Below are 14,600 nucleotides of genomic sequence, written 5' to 3'. Positions count from 1 at the left end.
GCTTAGATGCAAATACAATATATGCTCTGACCACCCAGTACATCTTTGAAAGTGACTTGATTTCCTTGGTACTACTTAAAAAAACAACTACCTCACGTATTAACAACAAAGTCTTGCAACTCACAAGTACTAAGTAAACACATAAAATAAATCTATGTTTGAAATTATAAACTGTCTGATGTAAAGAGTATTAGAGAGTGATTCTGTCAATCAGGTTTAAGTTTTCTTAATTCCTAAAAGGCCTCCTGCACTGAAGTTGCAAACAAGGATTTGGTGAACATGGCTGGAAGCTCTGGAAGAACACAGGCAGCATTCTTAAAAACTGCATTTGGAAGTCCTTTGCCGCTTCTGGACTACAAGTCCTTCATAATCAATGTTCAGCAATGCAGAATTCTAAAGTCGGAGTTGCTTGGTTTGAAGATTTGCATCTAAACCAGACTATGTTTGGTCCAATAAACATGTCTTCCATGACCAGCTCAGGCTTGAGACTTCTCACTCTTAGATACCTGAAGTGAAGAGACGCTCACAAATTCCCCTAATGCTGCAACTCTTAGGTTTTGAACACCATATAAAGATTTCTTAAAGAAATAAAATCTGGTAGAGTACTTTAGCAGATGGTGCATTGGCAGCTTCTCAGGAAGATTACAGCTCACACCTATCCACTCAAAAACAGGACACGTTTGTCCCCAAATACACAAACAATTTATCTGGGCATTTAGTAATGGCAGAGTTCCCACATATCAATGCAACTTACCTTAAAAAAAAAAATCTGAAGTTCTTCCTTGCATTTGATATGAGAGTTGTTCATCACACGAACTAGGCTGTTCTCTATTTGTTGCTAAAGAATGGTATTTACAATGTTTTAGAATCAATTGCACTATTTAGCTGCAGGAATCCAACTTTCTACTGGAAGTAGTTAAATCTGTAAAACCTATAGTGTGGTAAATCTTAAGAGCAAACTCCCTTGAAAAAACCCTCAAACCTTCTGCCTCAAAACCTGTATTCCTGTCTCTTAGGAAAAAACAAACCCTACAGGAATAAGGGCATTTTAAGTGAAATAGTTCTATGGACACTCGTAACTGTTACAGTCAGAAAAATCCAATGCAAAATAAGCCCTTCTAGTTTCATTTATGTCTTTCCACTAATTTTAGATATGTTTAAAACACTTCTGTTTCTGACAAAAAAGCTAAATTTTCTTTAAAATAATCTAAAAAGTATGGCAGTTAATTAAAATACATATCTTAAGGGAGTAACTATACAAAAGGTCAAGGGCCCAATATGCAGCAAAAATACACAGAGAAAAATTACAACCATTTAACTTGATGTGGGCAAAGACCATTAAAATATACCTGGTATGTGCTATTCATCAACAGCAATTTAGGGTAGCTGGTGTTCCCTCAGTGCTTAAAAGCTTCAACTAGAAAATCTCACCTTAAATATTATTTATAAAGTTATCAGTTACTTTACATGTAAGTGTTCAATAATTAGGTTTACTTATCAAAATAAAATGTAAATTGGCTGAAGTGTGGTCACAAAAGCTGTGAGAACTGAATTTCTGATTCATTATTCTTCAAATGAGAAAGCGGAGGTCACGTGGTTTGTAACTGAAATGTCAGATTTCATCTCAAGTTCCACAACTGCATTATAAAACTACTCAGAGTGAGTCAATCAAAAAAAATGTCATAAGCAAAAAGACTTGTTCAGGCTTCAAAGCAGTATTTACTTACCTTCGCATGAATTACAAGGATGCTACTCAAAACCTGCAAAAATATGCAAGGCAGTATCCCTGCCCAACATCCAGCTGAGATGTGCTCTTGTGTGTGTGGATAATGTGTGGAATATGAACAGAGAAAGGGGAAAAATAAAAAGGAAAATAAAGATAATAGAGTTCTGCCTCCCCCCCAGCATAAAAGTAAAGGATGGTCCTTAAGTTATTTCATGTAAGAAAGAAAAGCAGCAGGAGAATACTTGACAGGTAAAAGCTGTTTGCAGAGGTGTCAAGTATCGTTGGATACCACGTTGAAGATTTCACTCTCGGCACCAGGCACTGAAAATGCAAGACCTGAGAGACAGGTGCCAAATCTAAATTACAAAAATACAATTGAAATTAGTACAGGCAATTGCTGATTCACAGTGCACACTGCACAACCTTTTTGTAAAATTTAACACAAATGTTTCAATACTTACCTTCTAGATTAGAAACAGACACTTTCTTTATGGGAAAGATTTCAAGCTTAACCATGTAGTTTTCATCCAGAAATCAGCCGGGCAGATCAACAGGCTCTTAATCATACAACTGTCATATGATACAAATGAAACTCCTGAAAGTGTCTCTCATTTGTGTGTATCTGTGTGTGAATCTTTGAAGGTGGAGAAAAGTAGCTTGGTGCCACAGTAAGAAAAAACCCCCAAATCCTAAACTCCCTAGTTTTGCAGAGTCAAGAATGGATGGGTACTCAAAGAAAATATGATTATTCAGGAATATCCCTAAGCCATACATACATTTGAACAACAGTGCAGGTGAAATGGCAGCAGTCCTTTCAGGCTTTACAGCATTGTAATTATGATCGCTGGCCCAGGACGGCGTGACGGGTTCTGCCGCTGGCTCTCGAGCAGGAGCTTGGGTGTTGGCCTCAGTCTTGGCTGTGCTCACAACAGTCTTCTTCACATTCACCTCTCTTTTCTCAGGCAACTGTCTCTTTTGGTTTGAAACTGGTTTGATGCCCACCTGGATAATTAAAAGTCACTTGATTACTAATAATCAAATATATTGCATTTCACAAACAAGCAGAGAGAGTTACACACATGTACACTGGTTTCTTTTACAGTAAACTCCTTACTTTTATAGTGCACCATTTGAAGTTATTTGATTACTCCAAAACCCAGTAATTTGAAGTTTAGTTTAAGAAGCCAAAATTAATTTGACTTAAAGTAAAATAAAAAATATGTAACTACTTAAAATAGTACTTTCTTAAAAGTCGTTGCCATCTAGACGACCCTTGCAAGGAACTATCTCCATCTAGAGGCAATTATTAAGATTTTTTAAGAACTACAGAAAAAGATTTTATTATCCTTACCACAGGAAAAGGCAAGAAAATAACAACAAAAAAGTAACAGAAAGCTCCTCTTCAGAGCAGGACATGGCAGTCTTACTTAAAGCAGAGCACAGAAGTAAGGCACAGTGCTCCAGGGCAACTGCTCTGGATCATGAACACAAGCTTACCTGCTGCTGAGGTTTTGGTATGCCAGGCTTTTCAGATTTTGGTTTGATCTTCTCTTTAGGTTTTGGTTTTGCATCCTTGCCAGAGCTCAAGATCTTCATGGTGGCAGCAGCGTGTTTGAGGATGCAGTCGTTGCTGCAGTACACGGAGTCGGGCTGGGCCACGTTGAAACAGCCAGGGCCGATGCACTTGGAAGCACCAGGAGCTTCAATTACCTTCAATACAGACAGAAATGGAGTGAGGTCAGACTTCAAAGGGGAAACAGCAGGAACAGCCTCTCTAGCGTGGAGCAATGCTTACACAGCTCGTGTGCAGACTCTGCAGCTCTGACCTGCACAACAGCCAATGTGAGAACAACAGCAGCTCATGACACAACACAATTCATACAAAGGAAAGAGTTCCACTTCTCTAACACATTTTTTTTTGGGATGTGCTGCATTTTCAAATGGTTGGTCTGCTAGCCCTGAGATAAAGGAAGCTGGTTTCCTAAATTTTCAAATCCTGTAAGTACACAAATGCTTTTCACTGATCCTCGATATCATGTGAGAAATGTCCTTAATAATGCAAAGCTGAGTTCTCAACAGCAAGGTCTCTAAACCATCCCCATCAGCCACTGTCCTCAGCCAGGGACACACGTAAGAGGAAGAACTCAGATATTCAGGTGCTCTAGAGGTTTTACCAATCTTAATTTTAGAACTCCAACTTAGATTCTTAAACACAACTTTCACATAGCCTCCTACTCCTTACACATTTATAGGTTTGCCTCTGCAATCTGAATTTTCCTCTAATTCAAAATCCTTCTCCATTTATATCAAGGTGTTACAGATGAAGAACTTCCTCTTCCAATGTTATGATTCAGAAAATAGCACATTCCTTGAAAACAGAGTGCATTAAGTTGAAGCCTAGAAATACCTGAAAGCTCTTTAGGCTCCAACTTACCACCTCCAGATACTGTGATTTTAATCTCTCTTCTAAATTACTCCTAAAAATGACACAAGACACTCAGAACTACTGTAGTTCTAAACAACCTCTTGCCATTTGTAACTACCAAAATTATGTTTTTCAGGAATATTTCTAGTTAAATAAATATTATTTGCATAGTGCAACTGACTTCTCTGGAATCAAAAGTCAGTACACAGCTTTATCTGCAGCAGCCTGATAAAACCTGGATTTGGGAATTTTCCCATTATGTACACACTTAACAGAGAAGTAAAGATAAAGAGCACTTGGTGATATTCAGTAGCAGAGCCAACACCAACAGCACTGGACTCTAAAAAACCTTTGTGTACAAAGGTGTACAAATGTATTTGAAAATATTTTTGAGAATACTGTTTTCCACATATTTACCTTAAAACAGTAAGTATTTATATATTCAGCTCAAACTATTCTATCTATACATTAATCTCACTGCTGCCATGGTCAGCTCTGAAATCTAAAGGGAAATGCCCAAGACACTGGCACTACTGCAGCACCTTAGGCAGAACAAAGACAACAACTGTAGCACTTGTTTTTTTTTTAGTTCATGTACATTAAGCTGAAGAAGCTTCTATGCCTTTCCAGCTGGGCATGGAACTTTACAGTACAAAATTCAACCTTCTTTCAGGTTTTGAAATAGTTCAAAATATACATTTTTAGATTTAAAAAGGCAGTATAAAGTAATTCATTATTTGCTGATAACCCAAAGCAGTATCAGGACAAAAATCAGAACTTTAAAGACTAACTGGAAGTACAGCTGGAATTAACTCCAACAGAGACTTGTCCATGTTAAGCAAAAAGTCTCACGACCATTGGAAACACCCAAAATGTTTGACATTATTTCAAAGATAGTATAAAACAGCACAGGATTCCAGTATTTTTATTAAAAGAATACCACATTGTTTGACTTCCAAAACAGTATTCAAAAAGGGAGAACAGCACAAACTATTTCCTACACCGATATAAAACTTTTAAATTCCTCACTTGAAACTGAAGTTTTAATTCCTATACTGATAGAACTATGGATAAACTTCTGCTAACCAGCAGTGTTCAGTGGGCTGTTCAGCTGATGTGTAACTTCAAAATCAAGTCAGATTTATAGCCATACAGGTGACTGTCTCCATGTACTCAGTGAAACATGAAAAATAAGAAACAATTAAAATACTTACAGGTTGAAATATCTTTAGTTTTTTCTTTCCACTTGGATTTGCAGCTTTTTCAATCCTACCCTTGATTCCTTGGTCCTCAACTGATTTTTGTTCAATTGTTCCTATGCTTGTGAATTCTGTGCCATCCGCATTTCCTTGCTCCACTTTAGCTTCCTGCTGGTCTAGTTCTGAAACAGGCTCATCCTGTCCCTGGAGAATGGTGCAGTTTGGACAGATATAGTCCTCACCATTCCTCTCCAACAATCGCCCTCGAGCCTCAGAAATACCCACGCAGTCGCCATGAAACCACTCCTCACATCTATCACAACAAATCATAAACCTGGAAAAAAAAAAAAAACCACCAATGAACAGTAAAACACTGTGAAATGAAAAGACAATTAACATTCAATGAATATTTCAAGCAACACAACTTCAGCACCCCAATAAAGCACCAGTGCACGGTTCTGCCTCACTGGTTATTTCTGTATTTGTTTATCCTCTTTTAAGTATTTGTTCTAAACTCCCTGCCAAAATTCAGTACACCCAAAAACTCATTCAAAAAGTAACCACTAGCACCTAGTTTAATTTTTAATCACAGAAAGCCAAGTCCTTGCACTGTGTCTGCAGCTGAGTCCTGTGCCTACCTGTTGTTATGAGGCTGACGACAAATACAGTACAGGGCGTTTGGGTCGTAGATCTCAGACTCGGGTTTGCTTTTGGGCTGTTCTTCAGGTTCCTCATCTGAGGCCCCCTTTGCACCAAGGGCAGGCTTCTCTTCCTTCTGAGCCTCCAGATCTTCAGTGTCCTCCTCAGACACAACCACCTGACTTGCAATCTCAGTGCTGTCTGCAGTCTCAGGCTCCTGTTTGACAGGCAGCTCAGACTCACCCTGTTTTTCAGGTGTGACATCATCTGTTTTGGCAGGATCTTTTTCTGAATTCCTTTTCCTCAGGTGGTTCTGCACATCCTTCAACACCAGCTGAGGAGGATTCTGCTCAACACGTTTCTTTCTTAGCCGATTCTGCAGCTCCTTTAGTGTTAACCCATCGCTGTCACTATCAGAAGTAGCCTCTTCCTCTTCCTCCTCCTCCTCTTCTTCTTCCTCTTCCTCTTTTGTGGGTCTGCTTTTAGCGCTTTTTTGCTCCTTACAACTCCTGGTGCAAATCCTCCTAGTGACAGGTTTTGTATCTGGAGTGCTCTCAACACTGTCTTCAGAAGCAGTTTCAGCATCAGTGGCTGGCCCAGAGGCTGCTTCACTGGAGTCCTCCAGGGTAGTGGGAACACTCCTCCTCCCCCTGCGCCTCACCGTGGTCAGGAACTCTTCCACTCTCTCTGTGCGCTTCGGCTGCCGCCCACTCCTCCTGAGGTTTATGCCTTGCTGCTGCTGAGGCTGCTGCTCGCTGGCGTCCACATCAGCATCTCCTGCACCCTCTCTCTTGGCAATCGTGGTCCTCCGAAACCCCCAGGTTTTCCTGAACTCTTTACTTGTTGGCTTGACAGACTTTTGCTCCTCCTCATTGCTTTGCTCACCTTTATCATCCAACACTGATGCTAAAAACAAGGGAAGAGATAATAAAGTGGTGGTAATCAATGATGTGCTTTCATAAAACCTTTTTTTCAATGTGTTCTTTTCTTTGTAACACCTATGTATCTCTACTTTATGTGATGAGCCTCAAAGCAGATAAAATATTTTCTTGTGAAGGTAGTGCAACAGCAATTAAATACATCACTGATCACTGTGACAACATAATCCAGCTGTTCCTGTTACAAACTCTTGAGTTATTTAAAATCATTTACATGCATGCAACACACATACATACATGATGGACAAATAAGCACATTTTCAACTGCAAAGAAAGAACTCTTACCAGGAGAACTGTTTTCCATGTTGTCAGTATTAGCTTCAGACTCTAATGGCACTGTGTTTCCAGCTTGTTCCATAGTACAGGCAAAACTGTTCCCACTCTGAAATGCTGAACAGAAACAAAATGTCCAAAACTCTCATTCAAAAATATTCATAGCCCAAGTAATTGGTAAATATTCTGATTTCAGTATTAATTGTAACAACCACTTGTATTTCAAGCCACAAATGCTCCTTCAAAGTACTAAGTTAAACATGTGGGTTTGGATACTGTACTGACATATCATTGAGTAGCCTTAGGATTTCTGATATTCTGGTATTTCTCAAAAAAAAAAACAAACCACCAAGCAAAAAACTTCTTCACAGTATGAATCTACCCCTGGGGTTTGTCTAGGCAAAAACTCTACAGCAGTTCCACTCACTTCTGTGTGGAATTAAGTGTAAGAAAGGCTGGTCCTCGACATGGTTATTTACAAAAATGTTTTCAGCCTATCTGATCTACCAGAATGATCCAAAAAAAAACCTGATTCGGCAAAGAACTTCCAACTGTCACAGACTCAGCCACAGAAAAAAGAAAATCTGTGCTGACAACCAGATCTGTTTTCTCAAAAGTCTTTCCCAGCTTATGAGAAGACTGAGAACGCAGAAGCAAATGACAGAAATAAATGTAGGATCTGTATTTTGATAATTTTCAGAATAACCTGGCTTGAACAAGTATTAAAGTTGATATATTTCCAATGAGCTGCATGCCCTGGAACTGCTCCCAAGGGCACAGACACTGCTCTGCAGCCACTGCAGTGACACTGCTCCCAGGGAACTGAGTGTGCACTAGTAACTGCACCTCAAAAAACAGGCTAAACAGAAAGTTATTTGAAAACAAAGGAGACAACTCACTCTCCCCAAGGATGTTTCTGGATATGTGTATCCCTGGCTGAGGAATTGCAAAGGTACTCCAAAAGGGAACATGAGCAGAATTCCTGGATAACAGCACTGAAGGAGCAGGTGCTTTTAACAGCTGTACATAACACAGGTACAAGTTTTCAGAGACATTCTTCAGAAAGCTTTTCCCAGTTTTCCAGTGCTCCCTGGGAATAAATGCCTCCTTATTTCATGTACTGCATCACTTCCATCACTGTTCTGTCTTAACACAATCCCTCCTCTGCAAATCCTCTGCTTTCAGTGTTACATTTAACACTGCTGGAACAGAAATGTTAAGGGGCAGTGCTATGGAAACAAAAATCTATGCAGATACGTTGAAAAAATTAACACTTCAGTTCTAACTGTGAATACTATAAATGTCACTGGAAAAGCAGCAGACGTCAGAACGTTAATTTAAATAGTAACTGATTACTTTTAAGATTACAGACAGAATAAAAAGTGAAATTTAAGCCTGCAGTACACAGGCAAAGAGCTCAAACTGTCTCAACCCAGTATGAAATTCCTTGAAGTTCCCCCATAAAAAAAAAACCTAAAAAGAAATTTTCAACTCTTTTTTATTTTTAAACAGCACTAAAATTATATTTTTACCAAAAATGTCACAATATAATTAAGGGAGCAAGTCAAAACAAAGTTTACACCTTTGTTTACTCTGGAACATGAAGAAACATTCAAACCTACAAGCAGAGCTTACGCAAATTCTGAGACAGAAATTTCAGCTAAAATGTAAATAACTAAGAAGGCTCTCCAATGTCCTCTGTACCTGACACAGCATCAGAGGCTCGGATGGTTTCTCCTTGAAGGGCTGAGCCAGAGGAGGGCAGCACAAGATCAGAGTCATTCAGCATCCTCCAGCCAGCACATGCTGAATTTCCTGACTCACAAGTGTCACACAATCTCTGAGTTGTCAGCAGGTCCAAATGCTATCAATCCTCTTTTTCCTGCTGGCTCCTGGAAAACAAGAAAGGGACAAAATAAGGCATCGATATATTTATTAACTTATCCTACTGCTGTTTAACTAAATTAGGAATTGTTTTGCTTCTATTACATTATAAAGCAAATTCTATTATTTTGTCTTCTTGACAGTTTTGCACTTTCAGAAATACACTGGAATTGGAAAAAAGGTCAAAATTAAGCAACTAAGCAACCTCCCCAGTTACCAACAGCTGAGACCTTTGGAAGAAATACAAAAGATGACTGCACTCTCATTAATTCATTTAGATTCAAATAAAATTTTAAAAACAGCAACAAAACTGTAATGAAGAATTTAGTCCATGTGCAGCATTTAAAAGCATTCTGGGCGTGGAATTTATTAAGTGCAGACTGTCAATGAAAATACAGAAATGCATTTAAACTCCATTAGCACAGCCCAAATTACAATAGGGCAGATTTACTGATTTATACAAAATTTCAATCGGGAGACACTGCAGCTTTGAGTGCCTGAGTTTGACCATCAGTAGGCAGTGCCTGCACTAACCCAAAGCCTATCAGACTGCAAGAGAACTGGAGAATAATTTGGGAGGTAAAGGAGGACCAGCTGGACAGGATGAACTGGACTATGACATTAGTGAAGACAAAAGAACGAAACTGAGCACAGACCCTGTGAGTCAGCACTCTGCAATGAAAGATGCAGGGGAACTGCCACAGCAGGTGTAGTAACTAGAACAAGAATAATTCTCTGAAAGGAATAGAAATTGGTTATTAACACTTCAGGTGAGGAGACATACAAATTTTAAAATAAATTAGATAATCCCTCAGACACGTCAATATATAGTCAAACTTTGATTTTTAAACAATACCCTTTTTTTTTTCCACAAATCTCTGAAGCCCCCAACTCCTAAAGCATCTGTGCTCTTCAAAAATCACTTTTTATTCCCTAATCAATCATCACCTCTAGGTGTTCTCCAATGTGACTGTCCCAAAAAATAAGGAATGGGGAAAAGACAAAACCCTCCCCAAATGCAATTTTCATCAGTGGATCACTTTATTTCATGAACTATAAATCTCAAGATTTGCACGACTGTGGCAGAGCAGAATTAGTAAAAACTCTAATTGTACTAATTGGAAAACACTACTAATTGTACTAATTGGAGTATAGAGCTAGACTCACATCAGTGTTTGTTCTCCCCCTGAGTCTTTCCTATAGGGGATTATGTACATTCTGCACCTCAATCAACCACTACCACTCCAAGAACAGAAGGAAAAACTAAACAGCAAAAAAGAACAGAACACACTAATGATAAAGACCCTGGTGCTGTATCTCATGGCTCTGAGTACTTGCTCTAACAGGTATTTTGCTCCACTGCCTGAATCAGGGATTATATCCAGGGATTCTGTCACTGAGTTTAAAGTGCCTCCTTCCACGGTGTAGTTCTGCAAGAAAGAACCTTTCCATCTCCCTGTTCAGAATCTCCAACTGATCACACATCACTCCATTTTTAAGTGATATTAAAGGGAGAGGCAAGTCAGCTAATCACTTCATTTAACTCTGTATTAAACCACAAAACAAACTCAGCCTGCAGCACACACAAGAAGCACCTCCTGTTTGGGTATTTACCCTGAGGAAGGAACTGTGTGCTGGGCTGCGTTCACAGGGCTGCACCCGGGCACTCAAGGCCTGTGTGCAACCTGCTCTTCAAACGATGTTTGAGTCACCAAGTATCACCACAACATTCCAAACCCAGAACCAGCATCATCTCTCAGGAGACACAGCTGGTTGAACACAAAGTGCATTTTGCAGGGTCACTCACTGCACACCCAGTGCCTCAGCTGCACAGGCTCCAGCTCTGATCCAACACAGAACAGCAGTAACACCTGTGATTCCTGAAAACAAAGATTTATGCCAGAATCATTCTTCTTTGTGCTATAGTAGATATTATCTAATTGCTATTACCTATATTATCACCATTACCTACAGGGAAAAAATTTATGGAACTCCAATTTTAAAATAATTCCAAATAAATATACAGGGCCCTTAAACACTGAAGTTACAGATCCCATATGTTTGCCATAAAATGCCTGGTTGTTTCTTGTTATTGTTTAGTATCTCCACTTTTTCCTTTCCCATGTGGTTCAAAATATTTTTCATGAAAAAGAGGAAGTTTCACACTTACTTTACATGCACCTGCTCTTGCAGAATTGCATCTGAATACAGACTAAACTTACTTGCCTAAAAGAAGCTGAAAAATCAAGTATTATCAAAACACAAAAGGATGAAACCTTAACTATACTTTGCACTTCTAAGCAAATGTTCTACAAACTGCCTGCAAAAATATTTACTACAACATATGGCAACTTTAGAATCTTCAAATACCTCTTTCTCTTCCAGATTCAGTGGGACTTTTTGTTCATTTTGCTCTGTTTGTTCTCAGTTCAGTGTTCAACTGCAGCTGAGACACTGATAGAAATGTCAACAGAAGCAGAAAACTGGCAATCTTGTTTTAAACAAGCTGAACATCCAGGATAATTTTACTTATTTCTCCTAACACAGTATATTAATCGCATTTCTGAAATTGGAAGTTCCAGCTGCAAACTGAAAATTATTGTATTTCCCCCAGTAGACAATTCCCATCAGTATCATCCTGTCTTTCTATCTATGTTAGGTAATTATATCTAATATTCTGCAGAATATTAGAAAGGGTATTTTGTTCCTCTGAAAAAAATGAGGCAAGAACCTCTATAAATGATGGGAAAAAAAGGCAAGCTAACAAGAACAGACATATATTCAAAAGGTGGGGCTCCTGCTGAGGTTCACTGCTTCTGTGAGAAGCAGTCTCCAGTGGGAAAACATCTAAGGTTTTAAAACCAACTATAAATGAATTTAGAAATAGAAATCAGGAGTCGCTGCAGTAACACGAGCATTCCAGTGAAACAGAACAGTCACTTAACTGGAAGTGGAGCATAAAGCTGATGCACACTATCTCAAGAAAGAAGGTCCAGTCAAGGAAACATTTATTTAGTCTTTTCCTCTCCCATTAGTTTTCAGGTAAAATATTTCAAATGTTCCAAAACAAGTGAAGCACTTGATTTCATTCTGGACTGGAACTCCAGAAGCAATGGAAGCACAGAGGTATTGTAACCTAGAAAAATCACACAACTGTCACAAGATTTGATTTCAATTTGGCCAACTTTCTCAAGCAGTAACAAACCCGAAATCACAGGGCTGCCACACTGCAAGAGCAGAGAGCCCAGCACTCACACTCAGTAGCCCTGCGGATTCTCTAACTACTGCAAACCCTTGTGCTTTTCAATAATCAGACTGAAGACATTCCAGACAAGACTCAGCAGCCAAATTAATCAGAGACTGAGAGCCCCAAATTTTAAATCCTGCTACTGCAACACCTCACAACAGACAAAGAATATGATTTGCAACACACCTCCACTGATCAAACAACAACCCACTCTTAATCTCCCTTTCACATTCGGGCAAAACCTCACCGGAAGCACTCTCTTATCTACGGCCTTCCATTGTGAGGCAGCAGGCAGCAATCACAGGTGAAAAAGGACAGATTATCTCTGCCAGTGACAGAGCTGAGATATTCATGGCAGGATGGGCTGAAGACGCCTGGATCTGCTGCTGCTGACTTCATTAAGTCCTTTACAGGATGCCCAAGATAATATCTTTATCTGAGGTGACAGAGCAAACTTGTTAAAGAACATCAACATTTGCCCATTTTTTTGTTTTTCTAGATAAAGAACGATTCAATAAATTACGACAAATGTTCATCCAGATGGTAATTTTTATTTTTTCTCATTTCCCTGAGGAGGAAATAAAAGCTCAATGGGTCCTCTGACTGCATCAAGATTTTGTCTTTTCTGGAGCTGATTATTTAAACTGCATTACGAATTCCCTGCTTCAGGTAACTGGGAAGACTTCACTCTAAAAATGATCTTGAAAGGAAGCCTAGCAATAAAACCTTTAACATGAACGAAATCCATCCCGAAAAAAGTATTTTTATTTCTTGTTTATCTGAGGACTTGCATACAAAAAAAAGTCTGTCAAGAGTCAGAATAAATTCTTCAGATTCAGCTTACTGGGAATTTTATTCAGTGTTTGAGGAATATGCATGAAAGACCAGTGATCTTTATTCCCTCATTCTCACGTCTAGATAGCAAAATATGCCACACTTTATTCCCTGATCTTGGATGTCAGCACTCTTCAACACGCAGCCAACTGCTGTAATCTGCAGCAAAGCTGGTACCCCATTAGGGATTACACCAGCCCCTTGCACAAATACTTTAATCCAAACCATTCATACCTGACACCTGCTCGTTCTCTTATCTGCTGCTGTGTTGAGAACTTTACAGGAATGTCTGTGATTTTGAAAGATCACACAGTACTCACCCCTACACAAACACCCATGGAAGGAAGATTCACTCCTATTTAAGACTTGTGATAGAGAACATTTCCATCTTTTTGATTGTAAAAATCTTCATCCTGAAACTCCAGTTACAGTTTTAGATGCATTAAGGAAATGCAATGGCCATGCCCCAAGAACAGGATGGAAATCTCAACAATTACAATGGCCAGTGTAAGGTTCTGAACATGAGGGTTGGTGAGAAGACACTCTTTGCATCTGCAAAGAAATTCAAAGCATGATTTTACACCAGCTAGGTTTTCAAAGCAGGTATCACTCATCAGTGACCAATTTCATGTCCATGTCCTAACAGAAATCCAGTCTGTCCCAGTATATAAGATACTAGCTTCAGTTAGAATGACTTATATCTGGTTTTTAGATCTATTTTTCTACAGCTTTCTTCAGAATTTGCTTCATATGCAAAGCATTTGGCTGAAACACCAGTCAGGTTTCTTAAATATCAAAGAAACTGCAGGATGTTACAAACAGGGCAGAAAACATCCTTTCAAGGGTGAAATAACAGTGATTTCAGTCCCAATTCCCACTATCTTCTCATTTTAATCCCTGTGAAAGACTTACTTGGCTTGGCCTATGATAACCTCCTTTAAGTGTTAAAAATTCCTAATCAGCAAATAGAATCACACGAGCAAAAGCAAAACAGTGTGAGAACTCATGTAAGGATTTAATTTCTGATGCAAATAAATGTTGGCATGGCTCAGTTGATGCACTTCTACTCAGAAGATTGATCCCACTGAAAATTATTCTGCATCCCTTTTTGGCAAAGCTGACAGCTGGGAAACCTGCACTTTCTGCTGAGCAGCAGCAAAATTAATCCCTTGCATCAACAAGCACTACAAAAGCAGCCCCGCGGATGCCAGTAGGGCATCACCTACTTTGTACAGGAACGAGCAGTTCCAGCGAGGGACAAAAGTGCAATTCAGTGACCCCCAAGAACAGCAGGAACAGGTTCTGCCCTGGCTCTGGAGATGCTCCCTCCACCCGCTCAGCCATGAAAGATGCAAGGACACATACTCTACTGGCATGGAAAGCAACAGAAAATCAGATTCCACAGCACAGCCAGTCTTTTATTTTCATGTAAAAC

The 14,600-nt window shown here is 39.3% G+C and overlaps 1 protein-coding gene across 7 annotated transcripts in view; it reads right to left on the bottom strand.

Annotated features, from left to right (window-relative positions):
* Positions 1–311: 311 nt before the first annotated feature.
* DIDO1 (death inducer-obliterator 1) overlaps positions 312–14,600 on the bottom strand; it is a 25,766-nt gene continuing 11,477 nt past the window's right edge. For 6 of the 7 annotated variants that reach the window (XM_038158715.1, XM_038158714.1, XM_038158711.1 and 3 more), the window contains 6 exons: positions 8,905–9,092; positions 7,213–7,317; positions 5,989–6,895; positions 5,366–5,684; positions 3,224–3,436; positions 312–2,728 (listed from right to left, as the gene is read on the bottom strand). In XM_038158715.1, coding sequence (XP_038014643.1) covers positions 2,300–2,728; positions 3,224–3,436; positions 5,366–5,684; positions 5,989–6,895; positions 7,213–7,317; positions 8,905–8,989 — 2,058 coding nt within the window. In that variant the 5' untranslated portion in view covers positions 8,990–9,092 and the 3' untranslated portion in view covers positions 312–2,299. Of the gene's footprint in view, positions 2,729–3,223; positions 3,437–5,365; positions 5,685–5,988; positions 6,896–7,212; positions 7,318–8,904; positions 9,093–9,740; positions 11,502–14,600 lie in introns of those variants that run through there. The other variant, XM_038158712.1, reaches the window with a different exon arrangement.

This window comes from Motacilla alba, chromosome 20 (assembly GCF_015832195.1).
Source record: "Motacilla alba alba isolate MOTALB_02 chromosome 20, Motacilla_alba_V1.0_pri, whole genome shotgun sequence".
Taxonomy (NCBI): domain Eukaryota; kingdom Metazoa; phylum Chordata; class Aves; order Passeriformes; family Motacillidae; genus Motacilla; species Motacilla alba.
This window is presented reverse-complemented; position numbering and strand designations above follow the sequence as displayed.